We start from the raw sequence: 25676 nt of genomic DNA on the forward strand, positions 1-25676 counted from the left end.
CACCATATATTTAATGGCCACAACACGATAAATATTTACTGTTGACAGTGTATTTTGCATTATACAGATGTATTAAATGCAGCAGCTTTAAGTCCTATAGCTAAAATTAGGGAAATTATCTCAAACTTTCTTTCTTTGCAATTACTTGAAATGGATAAAAACGAGTTGTTAAACTCTCTCTCTCTCTCTCTCTATATATATATATATATATATATATATATATATATATATAAGAAATAAAATAAATAAATAAGTAAAATTGTGGTTTATGTTCGTCCCGTCTCAAGAAGAATCATTGAGGGAGTTTTGCTAAAGATTTTAAAAAACTACACAATTCCGTAATTTTATACAACCCAGATATGTAAACAAAATATTGAATAACAACAACAAATATACGTTGAAACAGCAAAGTTTCAATTAACTGTGAGGCAGCATTTGTGTTTATGGTGCTCGCGGTGTGCGCCACTGTTTGGATCTCCATGCGGATGTGACATTTCAGAGAGGAGCGCGACCGCCATTTTGAGTTTTACCTCAAACTGAACACCATAAACCACGGGAGCGGGTGAGAGAGGCTCTGGCCGTGACCGGGCAAAATTATATTTTCTCGTTCGAATAGTCATTTGGGATGCAGCTTCAGTGTGCAATTGGGCGTTAGGTGTTCAGGTTAGTTCCACTGATAACGGCGAGGCGAAACGCGGACATCTTTGTGAGTTTAAACTTCTAAATTAGTGCGATTTCACATTAGAGTCTGGTTTGAATGGATAGGTTTTTTCTTCGCTCCCCCCCAGAAGAGGGACAATCGGAGGAGCACACGGACTGGAAATATTGCAGGGGAAGTTGTATTTAAAATAATCCTTCGGAGGCGCATGAGTCGCGCTGTTAATTGTTTTATCACTTTTGCTAGCTTCAGCTGGGCTATCTGTGTTTTCCCCGGCTGCAGGTTGTTGTGAGTTGCAATCGCCCCGCACTTCTACGGGGGAAAGCCGGGGTTTCATTCATCGGGCCTTCGTGAAGCAGAAGACCTAGGCCACCGACTATCCTTAACGTTAGCATCCCTTCACCCAGGCGCCGAGATTGGGCGAATAGCGAGTAAATACGTCCGCGTTTCTCTGCCTGCTCCCCCACCGGCCTCCCTTCCTCCATCCCCAGCGCTGACAGCAGACAAGGCCGAGGTCGTCTTAGTGCAGGCCCAGCCTCAAAGGCTCGACCTGTTTACCCCACCTCCGCGTCCTCCAACTCCCCACCAGCCTCTGCCCGCGGAACCACCATCAGACCGGCCCGAGGGAGACAAAGAGCCCAGGCATCTTCCCATCCTAACAGCCGCCAACATGAACCACCATCACACGCAGCAGCAGAAAGCCGGCGAGCAGCAGCTCAGCGAGCCCGAGGACATGGAAATGGAGGGTACGTAAAGGCCTCGTGCAAAAATAAAAAGCTCACAACCTTTAGTTTAATATTACAGCCAACTTTATCACATTAAGCTCAGTATTTAACTAGTTAACAGTTTATTAGCCATTCCCTCTGTCGCATGTTTTGACCCCAATAGCTTGTTAGCCAGCAGCTAACCGTTACCTCGCTGCATGTGTTAAGCCAGTCAGCAAAAAGTCCATTTTTTTTATTTACCTCATCATCTGAGTTATATAGCACTCTTGCGTTGTTATTAGAAACCCCACAGCGGTTGGTTTTTAAATAATACTGTTTATGTGATCGTTACGCGAGGTGGATTTTGTTCTATTAGAGTTGGCTATGTGCTGTCTGCATTAACGTGGCGCAGCCCATCTTTAAGCTCTTCTATCTATCAAACTGTGTCAGATTTTCATCTGATTATGTAAGGAGCCCCTCGGCTACACCTGTAGATCCTGTGGGGAACTTTTGAAAAGCACCACGGGGCAAATGCTCACAAGAGCTAGTTATTTAGTTGGACTAAACCGTTTTCGCATGCAGAATGGATAAACGTAAGTCAATAATATATTGTTGTGATTCAAAGGACAGAGACGCGTTTGCTGTTAATGTGATCTGACAAGAGCATTAAACAGGGCATTCGCCCACTAACTAGTTCACCATTTAATGTCCTTTCAGGACATCTGCTTGTTTAGACATTTCTGAAACAAGTTGAGGCTTCATTGAATGGTTTTCATCCATAGTCAGCAAATCCTCGTGTCCCGCCACCGTGTTATTGACTGTTTAGTGCTAGTGGAGTCAAATAAACAGCATCATCGGATGATTGCTGGACGACAGCACCATTTTGAACTATAATTCGCTCCTGAACGATAAACAAGATTACGGGCTTTGCGTGTGATACCTAATCAGTTAAGTTGCATTGAGCTGTTACAATGTCTTTTTAATGTTACTGTTGTTATTATTGGCTTTGGATGTGATCCGCATATGAAGTTGTGCAGCTCGATTAGGGGGAGTGGATGGCAGTTTTATTCCAAGATGGTGGACTGTATTTTGCACAGATCAGACTCATGAGAGGCCTGCCTGCGTATGTGTTTGTTTATATCTTGGTGACTGCGCGGCCCGCGGCACATGATGGCTCAGCAAAGGAGCCGCGATCCAAGTAATTTACTTGCTCATTAGATAGTGTCGGATGACACTGTTTACCCAGAATAAAAGCTCGATTTGCGGATGGGAACGTTAGCAGCTCGGCTAAATGTGTATGGAGGGGGAGGGGGTAAACGAGAGGATCGAATCAAACGAGTCATTAATGTAGCTTGTTTTTCTCAGCGACACCATTATTATTAACAATATGGGGGAGTACCTATGCTGTAAGAGTTAAATTTGGGTTTGATGTGTTTTAGACACTGTAATGACTGTGCGTCAAGGCCAGCGCGTGGGGATCTGCCGACAGCGCGCGGGGATTTTCTGCTTCTTCATTGTATAACGAGTCATGCTGTGGTACCGCTCGCCATTTTTAATGATTACAGCTTGCTTCTCTGTTTTTGGCTCGTGCCCACTCTCGATCGCGGTTATAACTCTTAAAAGGTCCTAGAACATTGATGTGTTTTCTTACTCACTGTATTTTAGGTGCTAAATTTTGCGCTGCGTTTCGTCAAAGTTCTGCAGTGCACGTGTGGGGGCGTATCTGATGCTGATGTCCAGAGACCCGCACTGAGACCTTTCAACACATGTACATATCACACCACACGAAGGCCTAAGAATGCGCAAATTGAGCGCAATTTACCACTGTGAAGCATGCAGGTTGGCCTGTTTTTAGTCTCTCATTCAGGCCTCATTAAACAGCAAAACGTCTGGCTCGCATTGTATCTTATTCTAGCCAAGAACAACCCACTTATAGACAGAAAGAGAACCTGTTTGTTTTGTCTTTACATGCTGTCATGCTTTACAAGATTTTTATTTTGTTTTACTTCCCACTTTGAAGTTGTAATTACAAATTTGCTGCATTCAAGTTGTTGGAAAGAATTGGAATCGTGGAGGACAGCATGGTACATTTTTGCCTATTTATTGGGGAAATCTTAATGAAGCCAAACTGGATTGAATGCATTTTGTCAATATCCATTGGAATTCATACAACCATATAAACATTCATGTATTGTATATATTCAATATGCTGTCTAGATAGTCAGCTTTCTGATGATTCTGTAATTTAGGTCAAATTAGGGCTGGGTGATATGGCAAAAAAAAAAAAAAATCTTTTTTTTTTCTTCAGAACTATTGACCGATTCATGATTTCTGTTTTTTTTTTTTTTTTTTTTTTTTTTTTTTTTTTTTGTTTAACTAGTCAACTTAGTAACTACAATATGATTTAAGTAACATCCTCTTTATTCACCATCTGGTTAAAAAAAGTCCTATTCCAAATGTGCACCACACCTGAAGTGATTAACATGCTGTAAATGTAAAACAAATGACTTGTGTTAAATATCTTCGCAGAAAATATGCATGAAATATGAAGGCAAATGTTGTACGAACTTATCTTAAACATATCCTGTATACTCAGAAATAATATAAAATGAGAGAAATGCTAAATATTTCTTAGCCAAAAAGTAATAGCAATAAATAACACCAGTAATAGGTTATTTAACAGCAAATGCTTTGTAAAAAAACAAAATAACAGAAAAAAAACCCCAGAAAATAACAGCAGCTTTCAGCCTGTCACCATCATGCAAACGTAAAATATCTCATTCTTTACAGGTTTTTGCATTCCATTGCTCTATTTTTCCTATTGTTTTTATGTTTGGTGGACATGTTTGGCTGTTGCACTCATGTCTCGCGTCTTTTGCAGCGTGTCACTCAAAAATTTTTTCTTTTTTTTCTTTTGAACGCAGTAACGCATTTCTGAGTGAACAGCCGCTTAAGACTAGCAATGTATTCTGCGTTCATAGAGCGTCACACGAGAGCGGTTAATCAGACGTGCCATCATGAGGTCTGATCATTTTCATCTCTTAACGCTTATCATTGCTGTATTGTCAGCGTGTCTAATTGTAAAGTTTGCAGCTTACGTTTTTATTCAAAATTACGATTTCTCGATTTACAAATAATAAAATCGAGGCAAAACATTAAGTTCAAGTTAATCGGAAAAAAATCGGAAAAATCGCCCAGCCCTAGATCAAATAAATGCTGTTTTTGTTGTCTCAAATAGATATGTAGCAATATTTGTTAATGGGCGAGAACTGGCAAACGATTAGCGTGAAGTTTAATCATAAAATAAACAAACATCAAAGTGAAAGTAAAGCAGCTGCCCCTCATGGAAGACTGCTGCATATAAACATAATAAAACGACAACATAAAGTCCAGGCCTGGTCCTCTCTTCTTTCACTGTCATTACTCCTCTTATTGTTTCGGAGCTCCTCCGTTGTACTCGAGACCAGTGTGGCGCGCAGGTGACGCTCATTAACACTTGCTCCGTTCCCACGGCTCTCGGCCTGGCCCTGCTTGCCACAACATACAATGTGCATCAAATGGTTATTTAGATACGTAGATGTTGTGGGAGAAACAAATAAAATTGTCAGTACAGCAATTGTTCTCTCTGCCATGTTTTAAGATTATGGCCTGCCCAACTTGGAAACTCAGGTATCAATGTTATCTCTGAGTTCCTATTGTAAATGTAATTTGAGAGGCCGTTCATGTCTAATTTTTTGATTAGTAAACTCGTATTTATGAAAATTCTGATAGCATGTGAAGGCAGTATAAGTCCTCCTGGTTAGTTGTGAATTCATTATGATGTCAGGTGCACTCAAATGATCACTTTGATCTGACACAAAAAATACAGCAAGGTTTTTTTTTATTTTATTTTTTATTTTTTAAACTACTACTACGAAATTATGAATAATGTGTTTTTGCTAGGTTTTTATTCAATTTAGAATGTGCTGTAAAAACAATTGTTCTATTGTAACTACAATACTGTTGTATTTTGTACATGCAACTTAAACAGTTTATTGTAAATGAAAAAACATGTCATTTCAATAATTTTAACAAATCACTACAAACACTATACTTTCTCACTCGCCCCCAACTCAAAAACTCTGGTCTCCCACTCGTAATTACAACCTTGTGGTGGCGTTCATATGCATTCAACTCGTATGATCTTTCCAACATGACTTGAATGCACCATCTTTACATGACTTATTGACTACCTTGAAATGTTATGAATGCAATTTCAGTCATTTAAAAAGAAGCCTCCAGCAGTACTTCTATGGAGTCTTCGATGGTTACAGATGAGAATTTTGCTTTGTCACTGGCAGTTCTCAGTGGTTTTTTTAATTGTGGTTTGGCAGTCTTTTTATTTTTTTTATATATAATATATAAAAAACTCTTTGAGATATGATATGAGGAATACATATAAATGAGGAAACATTATGCAATTTGTTGTTAGAGCTACACATGCTAAATTCTTAGAAATCAAGATGGGTGCATTTGTACCTGTTGCACGGTGGATCTGAGCAGCAGCATAATCAGAGTGAGCTTGCATAAAATGGGCTGGTGCTTTTTGCGTTAGCATTACAGTTGACAAGGGAATTTCCATTTTGTCTTTTTTTTTTTTTTTTTTTCAGCTGGGGACCCAGATGATCCTCCAAGAATTCCCCAAAATCCAGTCATCAATGGGAACGTGGCTATGGCTGATGGACACAACAACACAGAGGAGGACATGGAGGATGGTAAGGAACATAATGAAGCGCAGCACCATGCATGTTAACACTTTTTATTTTTTAAATATGAATGGAAGTAAATTTGCAGCTCTAACTATTTATTACATGTCACAACAGACACAAGCTGGCGCTCTGAAGCAACTTTCCGTTTTGTGGTGGAGCGCTTTAGCAGGCTGAGTGAGTCTGTGCTCAGCCCACCCTGCTTCGTGAGAAATCTTCCCTGGAAGATCATGGTGATGCCCCGGTTTTACCCAGACAGACCTCACCAGAAGAGCGTTGGATTCTTCCTTCAGTGCAATGCTGAGTCAGACTCTACGTAAGCAATCACTGCTATTACATTTCCTAGTATAGAGATTTCACTGATGACCTTGAATTAATGGACTTATTCATTCTCCATTTCTCTGTGTAAAGTTAATAAATTTTGCCCTTTTTTAAATATTTTATTTATTTGGGAATAGTTCTCCCTCACTTTAAGCAACTTCTTTTTGTTTTTTTAAGCAAGCCTAATTTAACTAACCGATTGCACATTTGTAGGTCCTGGTCATGCCATGCTCAAGCCATGCTCAAAATAATCAACTACAAAGATGATGAGAAATCCTTCAGCCGCCGCATTAGTCACCTGTTCTTCCACAAGGAAAATGACTGGGGCTTTTCCAACTTCATGTCATGGAGTGTAAGTTAACATATTTTGTGAACGTCTCGGCTGAGCTGGTGTTGTCAGAGGGGAGCAGAGCTAATTAGCTGATGTTAAAGTGATGTCTTTGATTTCAGGATGTGACTGATCCAGAGCGGGGCTTTGTAGAGGATGATAAGGTCACTTTTGAGGTCTATGTTCAAGCTGACGCACCTCACGGTGTGGCGTAAGTCATTTCTTGTGACGTTTTCAATGTTAACAAGCTTTTACAACGATAGCTGATGTCACTGTTTTATTTACAGCTGGGATTCAAAGAAACACACTGGTTACGTGGGGTTGAAGAATCAAGGTGCCACATGTTACATGAACAGCTTACTACAGACTCTCTTCTTCACAAACCAGCTCCGGCGGGTGAGACATCTGCCTTTCATTATCACAGACAGAAGGATTTTTTTTGGGGGGGAGGAATTACAGAATACAGTGTACCACATAATTAGATGATGTTTGCTTGTGATGTGCATGAGTTAAATGACTATTAAAAACACTAGCCCTACTTTGCAAATTGATTTTTCCATTGCCTGCTGTAAGCTCCAACGGCATACAGCGTACTTTCCTGCTGCATCCCTCACCTAACAGAAGTAGATGCATTATGTTGAGGTGATGCAGTGTGCCTCTCAGGTGCAGCCAAGTGTGGCAATATTTTGAATCGTATTGGTAATGTTTGGTTCTTATTAGAGTCATACATCTCACCAGATGGGGATCCACTTTATAGTGGAAAGAAAATGTAACACGAACAGAGAAAATCTTGCATATCAGAGCCAGTATCAGTGTGTCCCTGTGCTAGCAGAGCACATTTTCTTCAGCATGACCTGTTATTAACAGCCAAAAATTTCACCATTGTTTTTCTGAATAAGAACATGTAAATGATAAAAGCATGGTAACTTTTATACACTACCATTCAGGTTGGTGTTGTCTACTTTTCAAATTGATTATGCAAGCTTTTGGTCAGTGGAAGTGTTTTATTTTTTTATTTTACTTAGGCCTACTTCTTTTAAATTGTTTTTAATAGCATATTGTTTTCAAATGAAAAGCACAGGTTGATGCTGTGCATCTGTCAAAGAACCTGTTTTGTTTTTACTTTCTAGGCGGTTTATATGATGCCCACTGAGGGAGATGATTCCTCTAAAAGCGTTCCCCTCGCCCTGCAGAGGGTGTTCTATGAGCTCCAGCACAGCGATAAACCTGTTGGGACAAAGAAGCTGACTAAGTCTTTTGGGTAAGTTTGTTTTTGTTTTGAGTGTTCAGTTTACAAGCACAATGAATCGGGCACTGACACATGACATGTCTGCCTGTTGGTATTCTTGAGCCAGATGTGAAGTGTGAGTTTAATGTTGTTCCTTGTCATTGTCCTTGAATATGTTTTATACTCAGTTGTTGGTATTCTTTATCATTTTTCTAAGTTACTTGCTGTTCCCAATGGTGGAGAACTATGGAGTCAAAAATTGCTCCGTTGTTTAATAAGACCCTCTAAAATGTTGTAAGAAATGTTTTAATAAAGGTGCACAGATGACAGATCTTAGTCACTTGAATAGTTTTGTTTACCAGTGCCATTGTAGAAGGAGAACAGCTCTGTTCATAGTCAGGTGACCATTTATGTGAATCCCCTTTTTTCCCCCGTTCATATGTTTATATTTAAAAATTGTGTCCGTTTCCTCAGATGGGAGACTCTAGACAGTTTCATGCAGCATGATGTACAGGAACTGTGCAGAGTGGTGAGTAGCCCAATCTCAATGGGTCCCTTTGGATCCTTCTCTTTTAACTTTAACTTGTTGATCAAATGAAGGATTAGTCATGTCAGATTAAATGAGCATGATTTGGGTTCAACCACTTTGTGCTTTTGCCAATTTTAGTTGTTGGACAATGTAGAGAACAAGATGAAAGGAACATGTGTGGAGGGTACAATCCCAAAGCTCTTCCGAGGAAAGATGGTGGTAAGTCACCCGGACTCTCTCTGTGGTTTCACTCTACATCTGATTCATTGATTCAGCCTCACCACATTTGGGTGTTTTCTCCATTTCAGTCCTACATCCAGTGTAAGCATGTGGACTATCGGTCAGAAAGAATAGAGGATTACTATGACATCCAGCTCAGCATAAAAGGAAAGAAAAACAGTAAGTGTGGCTTTCTTTGATATTCCTTCTTGCTGTCCTCCCTTCTGGTTCAGGAAGGCCATTCTAGTAACATGGTCTGTAAATGCATGAGTTCTGACATCTTGCAACTGAGTTCCAGGATGTATATTTGATCCGACAAAAATCTGCTAATTCAGCTTAGACTGTTTCAGATGCCATTTCAAGAAAAATATTGTTGTAGGACTGCACACAGTCTCAGATTTACTTGTGTAAAAGTTTTTTTTTTTTTTTACTAATGCATCTTCTCTGCCCTGCAGTCTTTGAGTCATTCAAGGATTATGTGGCTGTGGAACAGCTGGATGGGGATAACAAATACGATGCAGGCGAGCATGGTCTACAGGTGAGTGGTTTGCATACTTTATCACCCATCCATGCTAACCAACCCTAAAAGTGAGGTCACATTTACCTTTGAATTGCAAAAAGCAGTCTTCTGTTTTTTTTGAATATGCAAGGCCTTCCAATTGATTAGCCGTTATAGGTAAATAACTAGGAAAGTGCAGTAAATGGTAATTATTTGTGCTACAAACCAGCGTTTAATTATGATATCATAACTTATTATTTATATCATAATATTTACTATATAGTAAAATATGATAAACACGAACTTCCAGCATAATGGGTTTTTGTACAGCTGAAATAACTGGAAGTGGATAACAAATTTTCCCACACAAATTTCACATCGGATTTAAATATCTTAAACTTTTAATATGCCAGTTATACCAATTTAAAGCTGCTTGGTTTTAAAGTGACCTGAGTAAGCTGTGCTTCAAGCATCACTACACTATTTACAATGGACAACACACCTATTTTTTCCTTAAACTTAGGCCAAAGTTTTGGTAATGCTGTAATATATAGCTTGTTGTAGATGATACCAGTTTTAATTTTTGCGCCTATTCAACTGGAGTGCTGTGTTTGTGGTTCATTTGTCTTCTAGGAGGCAGAGAAGGGTGTAAAGTTCCTGACCTTCCCTCCTATTCTGCACCTACAGCTCATGAGGTTCATGTACGATCCTCAGACTGACCAAAATATTAAGATAAATGACAGGTAACAACTTTTTGTGTGTTGTATATGTAAAAATGTTCTGCCGTTTTGACATTAAACGTGTCATTATGATGAGTTTGATAGAACAAGTGACACTGATACTCATTGCACTTTTGAAATACTTTGTGATGTAATGATGAATTTAACATCAGAATAGAATAAATGCTTGTCCTGCAGAGAGGGAGATTACACTCTTAAAATATCTTTATGAGAATGACTCATCTAAATGTTGTTTGTCGACTGAGCACAAACTTGGATATGGACTGGAGGGTGCACTTTAAGATACTCTTCCATAATCTCTCTGGCATACGCTCTTGTTCACTCTCTCTGTGATGATGCTAGACAAATGGAGGCTAAGCTTGATGTTTTGGCCCGCAGGTTTGAATTCCCAGAGCAATTACCTCTGGATGAGTTTCTGCAGAAGCCAGACGTGAAAGACCCAGCCAACTACATTCTCCACGCCGTGTTGGTGCACAGCGGAGACAACCACGGGGGCCACTACGTCGTCTACCTTAATCCTAAAGGAGACGGCAAAGTGAGTGTCACCGCGCCAATAGTGAGAACCTTTAATTTCAGGGGTCCTTTTTTTTTTTTTTTTTTTTTTTTTTTTTTGGTTATTGGGTTGGCTTTTTGGGTGGTTTGTGGTTGCATGAAATGTTTTGTGAATTTTAGTAAAGTAAAATTTGAAAGCATTGGAGGGCTCCAGACTAAATTTTGTTTCAAATAGTCTTCCAATTAGTTATTCACACCGTTGTTGCTTGTAGATAAACTACCGTTCAAAAGTTTGGGGACGTTTTTCTACTGGCCCGGTCGGGCTAGTGGTTCAAATTTTTACTTGCCCTGCCAAAATTTTCACTGGCACCACAATAAAAAATAAATAAATAATAAAGTAAAAGAAAAGAAAAAATGGGCCTAATAATATAAGCCTAATTGTTTTTGTTGTTTTTGATACATGTAACCTGAATATATAAGGTTATGATACCAAAAGCTACTAGATTAACTAAATAATCAAATTACAAGTAGGCCTAAATAGCACAAATAAATATAACTGAATAAACATAAATGAAATAAACAGTGCTTTTCAGGTTTTTTATGTAGGCTTAAACAGGAGATTTTCAAGTACGGAAATTGTAATGTAATGTAATGTATATCTATAGATTAAACTTTAGTTGATCAGTTAAGAGCAGTTACAGATGCATAAATGTTTTGAAATGTTGAAAATATAAAATATATAATACTGTTGTTTTGAAATTATTTACAGAATGAAAAGATACTTTAAATGTGAAATTAAACCCGCCAGGAGGTGGCAGCAAGTCCCTGTTATTGAGCGAGTCATTGAGATTCAACCAATCCATTCAAACGGCTAATTCATTTAAGTGTTGCTCAGAGACGCAAAACAATTCTGTGGACTTTGTTTGGTACTATTTTCCTTGGCGAAATAGAGCGAAACAAGCAATTTGGTGTCTAAAAAGTAAGACACTTAATATAAACTGTTTATTAAACTGTACGTTGTATAAAATCAGTATCACGTTTGTAATCATGCTGGTATTTGGATAAAAATGGCGCTCTTCGTGTAGGCTAATATTGGTTAACTATATTAAATTATATAAATGTAAAAGACATACAGGGGCTTTTTTTGCCCCTTATCTTGAATTCTAGGGGCATTGTAATAGACTAAATCACGCAGTGAAATCGTGCACTCTAAATATGCATGCACGCTAGTCTAACCTACTAGACTACGTCACATAGTGTATGCGTGCAGTCAATGAGTGTTTTTGTTTGGTTTTTGTAAAGTGAGGGACATACTCAATGTCAGATCGTTAAATCAACAATTACGATATCAGAGATGATATATAACGCACACCCTACAACACTGGCCCGCTCGGGCAAGTGACAGTTCCGTCTGCCATCGGGCAGTCCTTATTTTCGAGCCCTGATATTACTGATTTTACTGTATTTATGAAATGTGGCTATGGTGAGCATAAGAGTATTTTCAGAAACATGAAAAATTATCCAGTAAAGATTTCAAGAACTTTCTTCAGACTGTCATTTTGAGTCTACGGAATGTTTCTTGCGTTGTCTTATTGTTGATGTCAGTAAATATATATCAAAATATGTTTCTGTCAGACCCATAGCTTCATAGGCAGCATTCCAACTTACAGCATGGCAATGCTTCAGGCTACCGAGTTCAAGTTCAGGCTTGTCCATTCCCCTTTCTTCTCTCTTGTCGTTTCCTTGTCGTTCTCCTCCCTTGTCATTTCCTCCTGTCCCCCCCAGTGCCACAGTTTTCATGTTAGTCTGGAGCCCTGCATTGTATTTGTTTGTGTTTGTTTTTGTTTTTTAGCTGTAGTGTTTAGTCTGGTAACAAACATTGTTTTGACTTTGCCATTTTGTTTGATCTTCTCTAGAGTGGTTTATTAAATTCACTCTCACATGCCTTCATAATTTTTTTTCCAGATGTAATGTTTGATTGTTGTTCTTGCAGTGGTGTAAATTTGACGATGATGTCGTTTCTCGGTGCACTAAAGAAGAGGCTATCGAGCACAATTACGGTGGTCACGATGATGACTTGTCAGTGCGTCACTGCACTAACGCTTACATGTTGGTGTACATCAGAGAGTCCAAGCTCAGTGAGTGCTGTGAACATAATTATGCCTGCTGTGAGGTTAATTTATGATGTTATCATTTTAGCATGAGGTAATTTTATTCCGCCTGTGTGTGACTAAGTGGCTGGCACCTGTAGATGCTGACAGCAATCCAGCCCTTATGAAAACCACCCTGTCTTCGGTTGTGGATCTCAGGGCATGTATTTGTCCTATGTCCATCTGTGCTCATAAGTGCTCTTGTCATGTCCAGGTGAGGTCCTGCAGCCGGTCACAGACATGGATATCCCCCAGCAGCTGGTGGAGAGGCTGCAGGAGGAGAAGAGGGTGGAAGCTCAGAAGAGAAAAGAGAGGCAGGAGGCTCACCTTTACATGCAAGTACAGGTAAGGAGCCACATTATGTCCAATTAAACCAATCATTCTTGGGAATGCAAATGTGCTTTCTAAATGACTTATTGGTGCACTTGGTGTGCCAGATAAAATGTGACTTTAGTTGGCAGAGGCCTTAAGTTTAGACCTTTTTAGAGTTGGATTTGTAAAATAATTATATGCTATTTTCTGTTTAACAAATACTGCCTTCACTCTGTGTTCCTGTAGATGGTGACAGAAGACCAGTTCTGTGGACATCAGGGCAATGACATGTATGATGAGGAGAAAGTAAAATACACAGTGTTCAAAGTTCTGAAAAGTTCCACTCTGGCTGAGTTTGTCCAGAACCTTTCACAGACCATGGTGAGACTTCACTTGATACAAATTCCTTAGATAACATCTTTCTTTTTTTGGATCCCACAATGTACAAAAGAAATTTAGAAAAGTAATAAAAAAAAAAACAATTTCATTCAGAATGAGTTTGCTCAAACAACTTAATCTTTATTGTCCTGAACAACACTACGTGGTTTAACCAATTTTAATTTATTCATTTGCAATGCAAAATGTCTTGTCAGAATGTCAGCCAATAAATATTTGTAAGATAACTATAGATTTTTTTTAATCTAAATTATCATTTAGAAACAAACATTTCTGTCATCATTCCATTCTTAAGGCCCTTTCACGCTAAGCTAATTGCCAACGAACAGGGCTTTCACACTACAAAACAAAACGATCGCCTTCAGCTAATCTGCACCTGCATGATAGGTGGCACTGACCGAGGCCTTGTTTACAACTGGTATTAAGAATCATTTTGGTCGATCGGATCACAAGTGGACTGCACTAAATACAGGAGTAAACGGGGTCTAAAATGTTTTGAGCTCGTCCACTTATAGAGGTAGTCGAATATGCATTCGACTGGATTGCTTTCGTAGTGTTTTCGGTCATGTGGTCGAATGCGTTCGCACAGTGCAAAAGATGTCTACTATCACCTACTGACCTAATGCATAAACATTATGGAAAGTGCGCTAGTCAGACGGGATTTAAACTTTGTTGGCTGAAGACCCGAGTTTGGTTTGAAGATGAATACCAAGCGCAATGTTCTCTTGCCTTTCCTGATTTCTAGCATGCACTCACAGCATTCGGCGTGGTCTTGCGGCTGTCAGAGAAAAAATGAAAGCTGATGCTCTCTGTGTTTTTCCGTTGTCTCTGGGCACGTTCATATGTAAATTGCGCGAGCTTATTTTGTCCATTAGATCGTAAGATCTGAAAAAAAAAAACATACCCGCCCATAGACCAAATGCATCATAAAATATTGTGGCTGGGTAATAGAGCTGCAATTAGCATTAGGCTACATCTCACAATTTATTAGATTATTACTGTTTTTGCTCAGTCCACTTTCAAAACATAGAGTGCTTGTAATAACTTCCGACTGCTATCTAAAGTGGATTTTATTTTTTTTTACAATTGGCATTAATTGTAGTATTTTATAATAAACTGAATGCTACACCTGCTTTGCATTTCTTATGTAAGCATTTCTCATTCTTTATTGATATAAAAATACCCCGAGCCACATGAAACGCATACAAAACATATTGTCGTAATCATATATTTATTTGGCTTCATGTTTTATCTAGTTTTCAACTTTCCAGCATTTCTCTGTTGTTTATGTGCGGAACCGTGCAGAACTCAGAACGAGGAAATGAACATAACGGCGTCATTCGGAAGGGCAAGAATTATGATCACGTAATATGATTGACAGCTCTAGAGCTCTTAATAGAAATTATATTCTGTATAAAGAATGTGAGCATAAATCTGTTCTCAGACACCAGTGATTTAAAAGAACTTTGCATCCATTCTCTTCCTTCCAGGTTACTTTTCCTCGGTTTTCGACATGGAAAAAATCAACACACTAGTCAAAAAAAAAAAAAAAACCTTGCTTTGTCAAGCCGCGATTGAGTGGCTCAGTGTGAATGGCTCCATAGGGATCTATTGTTTTGATTTCAAGAGCATCATTGCGTCATACGTTCACGTCGCTTAATCATGCTTAGTGTGAAAGTCCCTTTGTGGTTTTATGACTTAAAATGAAGTGAACTCAATCTTAACCTTTTCAAAATCTTCCCTTCAAACCAGTGTTATTTTAGTATCTACAGTTGCAATCAAAGTTATTCAACCCCCTTAACCTGCAAGACATTTTGCTGATGAGAACTAAATTTTATGAAAACAATTCATCAAAGGCATCAGTAAACTATTATACAAAGTTTATTAATACACATTTGAGTGATTCTGAAAATGTAAATTGATGAAAAATGAAGAAAATTAAACTGGCTCTAAACAGACGTGTACAAAATTATTCAACCCCTAAGCATCAAATTTTGTGCAGAATCTTTTATTCTTTATAACCTCCAATAAATGCTGCCTGTAAGTGCTTAGAAGCTTCTGTCACCTCTCTACTGCAATTTTGGCCCATTCCTCACTTGAAAAGGCTTCCAGATCACTGCTTTCTACAAATTCCACCAAATATTTTCAAAGAGATTTCAGTCTGAAGACTGTACAGGCCACTCAGGAACATTCTACGACTGATCCCTGAGCCAAGCTTAAGTAGATTTGGATGTATACTTTGGGACTGCTGTCCTGCAGGAAAGTCCATTGATCATCAAGCTTCAGATGGCATTCTTCTGCTCATAAGCTTTGCCTATTTTGCGCCAGACGTACCGTTGATCCATGCATCCAGAAAGTTCCAGTTTGGTCACATCCCCCCATTAAACATTCTTCCACAAATCCACAGGTATATCCAAATGAATTTAAGCATATTCAAGTCATCCTTTTATGTTCTTCTTGGTCAAGAGTGGCATTCGGCAAAGTTTATGAGCAGCAGAAGACCATCTCCATGGTCAAACATGGAGGTGGTCCAGTCTTGTTATAGGGGTTCTTTGCTGTTTCGGGAAGTAGAAATCTTGACTGTATGAAGGACATCATGAGTTCTTTCAAGTCATTGTCAAAGATGGTAATGCCTTCATTGATCTTAAAGCTTCAGTCTCTGCACCGGACTTTCTGGCTTTTTACCATTTAAGAGATTGTTCACACATCAGCCTCAAAAAAACTGGTAAATTCTGTGATGTCCTTCATCAAATGATCTTTAAACACTGTGCTATTGTCTTTATTCGCATGATTGAAAAAGGCAAGGTCTCAAACTTGATGCATAGAAAATGCTGTGAGACGCGGAGCAATGATCAAAGATGTCAGTCTAGCGCATATTTACATAGAAAAAGCAGAGAAGCAGAGCTTAATGTAAACAGCACGGAGTAATCGCATCATCTCAATAAGAACTTATGATTGGCCAAAAGCAGACTTCTTACATCAGCACATTCTGACCTTGTACATTGTTCTGACATTGCTACTGGTAATGTTACAACTTCTCTATACTGATAAATTGCCAGAACCGATTTTACTGGTATTTTAGAAAAGGTCCTGATCGATTAACTGTAATTTACAGATAATTTGCCAGTAAATACTGTGTGTGTGTGAATGGGGCTGTTGTCACACATTCGCACATAGACCTCAACCCTGAATGCTGAAACCTGATTCATGGTGACAATCAACAGACAGTGTAAAAATGAGCTCTTAACATCACCACACAGCAAATAACTGACGACAGTCAGCAAACAGCAAAAAGATATCCTGCTACAGTAACCACATAATTTATTAATACTGCAAATGCATTCTGGGAGCTTGCAAACCTAAAAATGAGCAACATTGTTAATCTTGAAATGAAACTGTTAGGCTAGTTAGGACAACATGTTGTTCAAGCTTGCGTTATGTAGATTCAAATTCTCATTTTGTTGGTACTCACATTTGCTTAATGTCTGAGGTTAGCTGCATTTCTGTTTTGTCCATGAAGATAGTCTCAATGAATTTCATTTCTTCCAGGGTTTTCCACAGGACCAGATGAGACTGTGGCCAATGCAGGCCAGAAGCAATGGCACTAAACGGCCGGCCATGTTGGATTATGAAGCAGATTGCAACAAGTCTGTAAGTCTGTGCACTCATATTTTTAAACATCCATATATTTTTAAAGGCATTCTTTTTTCATAATTTGCTCTGTATAAGTATAAAGCTGTTCATTTCAATGTCACAAACAGATGATCGACTTGAGCGATAACGAGAACCCATGGACAATATTTCTAGAAACTGTAGATCCAGAAATGGCTGCCAGTGGTGCAACGTTACCCAAGTTCGACAAAGACCGTGAGTTTCAATGTGTACATTTGTATTATGAATATACTCGGAACACTAATGTTTCAGGCTGTAGATGTTTCACATTTCATTTTATTTTAATGATGAGCAAAAAGGCCTACAAACTTTTTAACCTTGGTTGGTTTTGATTTTCAGATGATGTTATGTTGTTCTTGAAGATGTATGATCCAAAAACCAGAAGCTTAAATTATTGTGGACATATCTACACGCCTATATCCTGTAAAATACGTGAGTAATCAAAACTGCATATAATAGGATTGTTCTCATGAAGTTTTTGTTGTAAAGATCTAATTAAACTGAATTCAATCTTTTATGTTTAATCCATTCTAACCCTGACACAAACAGGAGACTTGCTGCCCGTTATGTGTGAAAGAGCAGGGTTTCAGCAGGGAACTAGCCTTATCCTCTATGAGGTAAGACTGTTAGTTTGAATAATTTATCCATTTGTTGTTTTGTATGGAAAATGCTTAGAAGACATGTATTTAATAATCTGTAATTGGTATGGTTGATAACATAAATGACTCATTATCTATACTGTAATGGTAACACTTTACAGTAAGGTTTCATTAGTTAACTACATTAGTTAACATGAACAATACGTCTACAGCATTTATCAATCTCAGTTAATGATAGTTTCAACATTGACCAGTACATATTTAAAAACAAATTGTATTTGTTAACTTTAATGCACCGTGAACCAACATGAACAATGAACAGCTGTATTTTTATTAACTGTTAACAAAGATTAATAAATACTTCAACAAATGTATTTCTCATTGTTAGTTCATGTTAGTTAATACATTAACTAATGTTAATAAATGATCTTATTGTAGTGTTAACACTATATTCTTTTTTTTTTTTTTTTTTTTTTTTTTTTTTTAAACAGTATAAATAGCTTGTATGCTACAATCGAATTTAGGCATTAGAACATAATAGAACAGCATGAAAATATATGGTTTGAATTAGTACTGTTCAAAAGTTTGGGATCAGTAAGATAATTATATATTAGATATTATAATATTAATGAATATACTATAATATTATAATGATTAAAGGATGCATTAAATTAATCAAAAGTGACAAACATTTATAATATAATATGCTTTTGTTGATGAAAGTTGATGAACTTTCAAAGAAGCCTGAAAAATGTATCATTTTCCACAAAAATATTAAGCAGCACAACTTTTGAACATTGATGATGATAAATATTTCTTGATCACCAAATCAGCATATTGGAATAATTTCTGAAGGATCATGTGACACTGAAGATTAAAAGTCAGTTGTGCTGTCGCAAGAATAAATTACATTTTAAAATATATAAAAATACTACATTTTAAATTGTAATATTTTACAATATTACTGCTTTTACTGTATTTTTGATCAAATAAATGCAACCTTGGAGACTGTACGAGCCCCTAAACCTTTGAGCTGTGGTGTATTTCATGCATTTTAATGGTTAGTATAAATGCATACTGCATAAAAACTAGGAATTGGCTTCAAATAGGGACATATAGTTAAAACATAATGCATTATTTTACAGGAAGTTAAACCGAATTTAACAGAGCGAATACAAGACTATGATGTCTCCCTGGACAAGGCTCTGGATGAGCTTATGGATGGAGACATAATTGTGTTCCAGAAGTAAGTATTCGTCGTCTTAAGTAATTTTGCACAGGTTTGCAGGGCCTTGAAATTTATAGTTGTTTTATCGTTTCACCACCAGGGATGATCCTGAAAATGAAACCAGTGAGCTGCCTACTGCAAAAGACTACTTCAGAGACTTGTACCACCGTGTGGATGTCATCTTCTGTGACAAGACCATTCACAATGACCCAGGCTTTGTTGTGACACTGTCAAACCGAATGAACTACTTTCAGGTTGTTTTTTTTAAGTGGATCATAAAAAGCGCTAGTAATGCAAGCCACCTTTGAAAAATCTTCTCATCATGATTCATTTAATTTTTAGGTGGCAAAGACTGTTGCGCAGAGGTTAAATACTGACCCCATGCTCCTACAGTTCTTTAAGTCACAGGGGTATGTCTTCTAATTTTCAGTTTAATGTGACTTCTTCCCCCCGTTTGCATCCATGAACCTGCATTTTTAATCTCCTTCCTCTCAGATACAGAGACGGTCCAGGCAACCCACTCAGGCACAACTATGAAGGCACTCTCAGAGACCTACTGCAGTTCTTCAAGCCCCGGCAGCCTAAGAAGCTCTACTACCAGCAGGTGAGAGAGAGGTCTTATCTTCCACTTGGCACTTGGCGCTAGGGAATATGAGATCTTCTAAGCCGTTACGTTCGGGGCATCTGATTTATTCATGGTTTTGCCTCACACAGCTCAAGATGAAGATCACAGACTTTGAGAACAGGAGGAGTTTCAAAGCCATATGGCTCAACAGTATGTTTCGAGAGGAGGTAAGAATGTGCTGCAATAATTCACCATTGAATATACAATTATGCCAGCTAGCCCTACTTATTTACATAATGTACGTTTCCACTATGTTCTGCACGCTGATCAGTGTGAATATTTTATCTCCCTTTGCATTAGGAGATCACACTATACCCTGACAAGCATGGCTGTGTTCGGGACCTTCTGGAGGAATGTAAAAAGGCAGTGGAGCTCTCAGACAAAGGCTCAGAGAAGCTGAGGTCTGTGTATTCTCAATTCAGTGAATGTTGAAAGCGCTGGATAATGGAAAGTGCAATGTCTGTATCATTATTTTATATCTGTTCAAAGGCAGCTCTGAGAGGCTTTTAAGGGACTTTCAATGAGTGTGGTAAAGAATTGGGCATAACATTTTTTAAATAATTTAAAACCTGCTTTGTGTTTTGCAAATTTTTAGTGATGCGTTTCTAATTAAAAAGTTTGAGGCTCGTAAGAATTTTTTTTTTGGTTGTTGTTTGGAAGTCTCTTAAACCCAACAAGCATGCATTTATTAAATCAGACGTATTGTCAAACAGTAATGTGGTAAATAATTACAATTTAAATAACTTTTCTTTTTGAATATATTTTAAAATGCAATTTATTCCTGTGATGGCAAAGCTGAATTTTCAGCAGTCTTTACTCCATTCTTCAGTGTAACATGATCCTTCAGAAATCATTCTGATATGATGGTTCGCTGCCCAAGGAACATTTCTTATCAATATTGAAAACAGTGCTGCTTAATATCTTTGTGGAGACCATGTTACATTTTTTTTAGGATTCTTTGATAAATAGAAATTTCCAAATAACAGTATTTGAAAATGGGAATCTTTAGTTAAAGATTGTCACTTTTGAAAAAAACTTAAAGTAATTTCCCAGCTTTATTGTCCTTCCTATAGATATAGGAATAGAGACATTTGATGTTTCACTGCATTGTTTAATGCCATGTTAATTTGACATAACTAATAGTTGTCACAAACGGGATTCGGATGAGATGTCGGATGAAAATAGATTACAAAATGAGAATCCAGGGCTCCAGACTGTGACCAAATGGTCTCATTTTGCTACCTTTTTTCCTGCCGGTGCAACTAAATTTTGTTAGAGGTCGCTCTGGTGCCACTACCATGTTGCCCAACTGATGAGAGCTGCCATTTCTGTTGCACATAATGCATATGAGAAACGGCAAATGAAAAACAACAGCGGAACGAAACCGCGTTACTCGTTTGAGCTGTGAAGCGGTGCAATAAACGGTGCAAGCTCAGAACAGGCTCTCGCGAGCCGATCTCGATCACGAGATGCTGTTACTACAAAGCGCTGGGAGATCCAGTAAGAGAGAGTTTGAATTTGCTGCAGAATTAATAACATCGCAGCGAGATGTAGTGGGAAGCATTTAAATTCGGTGAAGTATTTTCTGGTCTAAACTACAGGGATCATACATTGTTCATTTCAGGGTTAATGCGAACTTTTGAGAGTGACATTCAAGAACTTTTCAATGACTTTTTAAAGTTTTTAGATAAAATTATCTGCATCTCAATTCAAGTTCAGTGCTTTACTGTCAAATTTCCAATAAACATGTAATATTATTAGTAACTGCACTTATTAATGCAAAACTATAGTAATATGCGCTACCAAATAAGGTGCTGGCACCACCATCTGTAGAACTTAGTGGCTACGATGCCACTGCTCTCAAATGTTAGTCTGGAGCGCTGCGATTCTGAGGAAAATCACTGATATATCAGACAGTCGTGCTTTAATCACTCACTGACGTTGCTATACGAGTTACTCTGATCATATTTTCTGACTCCTTTCACTGGCCACTGCTGATAACATTCTCTCTTTTGCTCTTATAGGCTGTTAGAAATTGTCAGCTACAAAATTATTGGGGTTCACCAGGAAGATGAATTGCTAGAATGTTTATCTCCAGCAGCCAGTCGAACATTCAGAATAGAGGTAAGGATGAGCCCTCAAATCCCATCATTCACTGATGTGCACAACAAAGGACCTATTCCCTAGTAAAGCCTCTTAAAATGATTTGGAATCTGAGAGATGGCACTTATTTGTGGATGCTGTTCCCTTGAAATAAGTTTAATGTTTTTCGTGGCAGGAAATCCCTCTCGACCAGGTTGACTTGGACAAGGAGAATGAAATGCTGATTCCAGTTGCACATTTCCACAAGGAAGTCTTCGGGACATTCGGAATTCCGTTTTTGCTCAAGATCCGTCAGGTGTGTTAGCGGAGTGTTAGCTGAGTGCATGCGTAGGTGGACGGCTGTCATCTGTTCAGTTTGTATGTGTCATGCTTTTTAATGTGTGCATTTATTTTGGCAGGGGGAACCCTTCCGAGAAGTGATGAAAAGAATTCAGAGCATGCTTGACATTCAGGAGAAAGAGTTTGAGAAGGTAAGAGCAGCTTTCGCACATTATCGCATGCATAATTTAGGTCACTTGCGACCCAAGGTATGTAAAGTGCAAGTATATTTTTCTCTAAATCTAAAGAATGAGAATGTGTCAATTGTAATACTACATTGGACATGACATGGTTTAAAGATTTACTGCAAAGCAAGTGCATAATCATTAGCGTCGTTTAATGGTCAATCTGATGACAAAGCTCTCAGATAACAAAATATTGAGTTGTTTTTTTTTTTCCCCCAATTATGATGATAAATTATGCTATGCGATTCATAAGTTGCATAGGGTACACATACATGATGTCAACTTATCTAGGAGTGGGAATCTTTAGGAACCTCACAATCCAATTCCAATTCTCGGAGTCGCAATCCGATTCAAACGATTCATGATCAATTATTATTATTTTTTTTTTTTTTTTTTTTTTTTTTTTCTTATTAGTCAATTAGTTTACTAGCTTTACATCTTAAATTAATTTGTAAAAATGTATTTTTGTGAGTGGATATGCATTGCTAAGGACTTCATTTGGACCTTTTAAAGGCGGTTTCAAACAAGCCATACATCAAAGCATCAAAGCTTTTCGGATGTATCAATCTCAATTTTAAAAAATTGAACATTATGACTGGTTTTGTGGTCCAGGGTCACAAATATACTTTTTATTATTTTGTAATTATTAAAATATCAGGACAGTTTTATACTATTGGGGCAGTTTAGAGAGCCATCCATGTTAAAATATGCCTTCTGGGTTTCAGAAGACCTGAATATGTAATAATGTTTGATGAAACATTTAAGGGTTATATGATGATAGATAAATTGTACTTATTTATTGCCATTTTCTGACAGTTTCAACAATGTCTCTAATTAGCAGACCACAGGTCCTGATTTACACCCAAGTTAGGTTTCACCCAGACCATCATTATAAAATAAATCCATTTGGTTTTATTTTCTTTTAGTTCAAGTTTGCAATAGTCATGATGGGCCGGCATCAGTATATCAACGAGGAAGACTACGAGGTGAATCTGAAAGACTTTGAGCCACAGCCAGGTATGTCACACTCCTTTTTCCTCTGACATCTCAATCAATAGACCAAGGCATTTATGCTTATGCTAACCTTACTAGGGATGCACCCATATGAAAATTTTGGCTGATATGATAATTCTTTGTATTTGAAAGTCGATAACCAGTATATTGGCTGATAAATCCAAATTTTTATATAATTTTTGAAAGCCTGATTACAAAAACAAAAGTTTCACCATTTAAAAGCCATGTCCCAAGCACTTCAACAGAAATCAAACATACACATGCAGTAGCATAGTTTGAACCAGTGTAAGTTTCAAAATTAATTTTACACTCTTATGGCCAACTTTGTTTATAAAAAAAAAAAAAAAAAAAAAAAAAAAAAAAAAATCTATTGCCTTAAATAAATAAAATAATTCTAAAATAATGCAAACAAGTCATTGGGCAGCATCATTTGTGTGTAAAGAATCAAAATGCATGTGCATGGATAAAATTGGAATAGCCTTTGCCGGACAATAATAAAATGATTTTAATTAAACCACGTTGTTGATGAAATGAATATGAGAAAAATAAAAGTGCTAGTTATTATTAATAATGTATCAATGTTTTTGAAAAAGAAACAACAACAGCACTGCTGTGCTGAAGCTAAAGATGATCAGCAGTAAACTGAAGTGCTTTACTACTGCATTAACTTGACCAAACGTATCCTGTATATAAAATTTATATATATATATCTCAAATTACAATTTCACAGAACAAAAGGCTGTGAATGCACAAGCAAACTTGACTGTAATAGTGGATGGGCTAAAACACCGGAGCACAAAGAATTCACAATGTGCTTTCACAGTCCTGTTCTCATTATTATTGTATGTAGCCTATATGACAGACTTGCGCTGCACTTGTTGCACTTAACTGTATTTTCCTTCTCAAAGTGATTCCAATCATATTTCAAGCAATTCGAAACCATCATGGCAAACAGTGCACATCTAAAGTGTCGCAACTGAAGAAATATCGGCCAAATTTTCTTATCGGTCCAATAATGATAACATTTAAAAAAGAACATATCGGCCAATACCGATACGGTGGCCGATACATCATGCATTCCTAAACCTAATCATATTCTGTACTTCGTCAGGGAACATGTCGCACCCGAGGCCTTGGTTAGGGCTCGACCACTTCAACAAAGCTCCAAAGAGAGGTCGCTACACGTACCTGGAAAAAGCGATCAAGATTCACAACTGACAAGCCCCCACTCTAACCGACGATACTAAAGACTTTAACCAAACCTCTTGTGTGCACCACTTTTAACACCTGCTGTCTGGGTACACAGGCACCATGTATGAAGTCTTCAGCGAATGGAGTGACTGCTGATGCTCCTGTTTTTCTTTTGAGGCTGTTCGATTTGGCTTCTCTAACTATTGACTGCCTATTTGTCTGGAAGAATGAATTGGATTTTAAGAAGAAAGGGGGAACAGTATGTCCTAGACTTTTGTTTTGATTTTTATTTTGTGTTTTGTTTTTGTTTGTTTTTTCTTTTGTTTTTCTTTTTAAGTTCGTTTTTAAAAGAATTGTTACGGCAAGAAAGCTGCTGCATTGTGAGGTGGAGGCGATGGAAAGAGGAGTTATGTCATTTGCAGAAGATGAAAAGGATACCTCCATCCTTCAACAAAAAATAATCACCGCAAATGGCTGAGGCTTTTGCTAGTTGCCCTGACATGGTTGTCTCATTTTCTGGTTCCTTAGTGCAACTAGTCAATTTTCATGTTTACACAATTCTTCTTTCTCACTTAGTTTGGTTGGAGAAATTCAGTTTGTCGTCTTTGGAAATCCTGTATAATAAAGTAAAGAGCCACAGCATCCGTTTTAAAATAAATAAAAATGAAATAAATTGTCTGTACTTCATCTTGCACGTTGGCACTTAATATCCAAGGTTTTACATTTCTCAGCACTGTTAAATGTAATCTTTGGTTGGAGTTTGATTTGCATATCCCTTTGGGTTTCTCCCTCTTTTTTTTTTTTTTTTTTTTTTTTCTCCCTCTCCCCATAAAGTGTTTCCCCCCCCTCCTTTAGCTCCTCTGTCACTGGCTGTGGGATTGTTCTGATGGGGAGAGGTGTTGCTTGCTGACGGCTCCAGATTCGTTGTACTGTTTGTTGGCACGAGGCTGCAGGCGTATAGTAGACTGGTTTGGGACATAGAGAAACCAGCATTAATGAACCAATACAAACTTTTTTTTTTCTTTTTTTTTCTTTAAGCACAGAAGGAATGCTCCCTAGTGCATAGTTGGCTTTGTAAAAACAATTAAATTGTATATTTAAAGAATGAACATGTAAAATTAAAAACACCAATTTGTTGGGTACAGATCAATTCAGATGTTCATATTCATTGTGTGTAGTTTTATTTTGGATCCTGGCAGTTTCATTTGGGTTTTTTTTTTTTTTTTCCTTAACTAATTGCAACAGTTTGTCTTGTTTAAGTGCAGTACAAAGATGACCTGCAGATCACATCTTTCTTTTTTGATTATTTTTTTTCTCTCCAGTCTAATTCCTCCGTGTAGCAGCAGTGTACGACAACTCTTCCTGTATATTGCCTTTTTGCTGGAAAATGTATGTTGAATAAAATTTTCTATAAAAGCTA

The 25676-nt window shown here is 37.7% G+C and overlaps 1 protein-coding gene and 1 long non-coding RNA gene across 5 annotated transcripts; one reads left to right on the forward strand and one right to left on the reverse strand.

The window, feature by feature from the left end:
• The first annotated feature begins 455 nt into the window (after window positions 1–455).
• usp7 (ubiquitin specific peptidase 7 (herpes virus-associated)) lies at window positions 456–25676 on the forward strand. 4 transcript variants are annotated; one of them, XM_051885681.1, is made up of 32 exons: window positions 458–663; window positions 766–1404; window positions 6012–6116; window positions 6225–6423; window positions 6642–6780; window positions 6879–6967; window positions 7044–7152; window positions 7887–8017; window positions 8459–8513; window positions 8652–8732; window positions 8822–8912; window positions 9188–9270; window positions 9865–9974; window positions 10350–10527; window positions 12457–12601; window positions 12828–12958; window positions 13172–13306; window positions 16871–16972; window positions 17083–17188; window positions 17333–17425; window positions 17543–17610; window positions 18738–18838; window positions 18921–19074; window positions 19163–19230; window positions 19316–19424; window positions 19535–19612; window positions 19746–19846; window positions 21470–21569; window positions 21724–21843; window positions 21947–22018; window positions 22978–23068; window positions 24177–25676. In XM_051885681.1, exons 2-32 carry the CDS (start codon window positions 1329–1331, stop codon window positions 24281–24283), a joined length of 3327 nt encoding a protein of 1108 aa, XP_051741641.1. In that variant the 5' UTR covers window positions 458–663; window positions 766–1328; the 3' UTR covers window positions 24284–25676. The 4 variants fall into 4 exon arrangements, with proteins under 4 accessions (XP_051741644.1, XP_051741641.1, XP_051741640.1 ...); XM_051885682.1 differs by having other exon boundaries at window positions 545–562; window positions 941–1404; XM_051885684.1 differs by having other exon boundaries at window positions 456–1404; window positions 10350–10506.
• LOC127508090 (uncharacterized) lies at window positions 3691–6023 on the reverse strand. The gene is made up of 2 exons (XR_007928686.1): window positions 5881–6023; window positions 3691–4889 (listed from the first exon to the last, which is right to left on the reverse strand). It is a non-coding gene; the product is annotated as an uncharacterized LOC127508090 (long non-coding RNA).

Source organism: Ctenopharyngodon idella, chromosome 3, assembly GCF_019924925.1.
Source record: "Ctenopharyngodon idella isolate HZGC_01 chromosome 3, HZGC01, whole genome shotgun sequence".
In the NCBI taxonomy this organism is placed as follows: domain Eukaryota; kingdom Metazoa; phylum Chordata; class Actinopteri; order Cypriniformes; family Xenocyprididae; genus Ctenopharyngodon; species Ctenopharyngodon idella.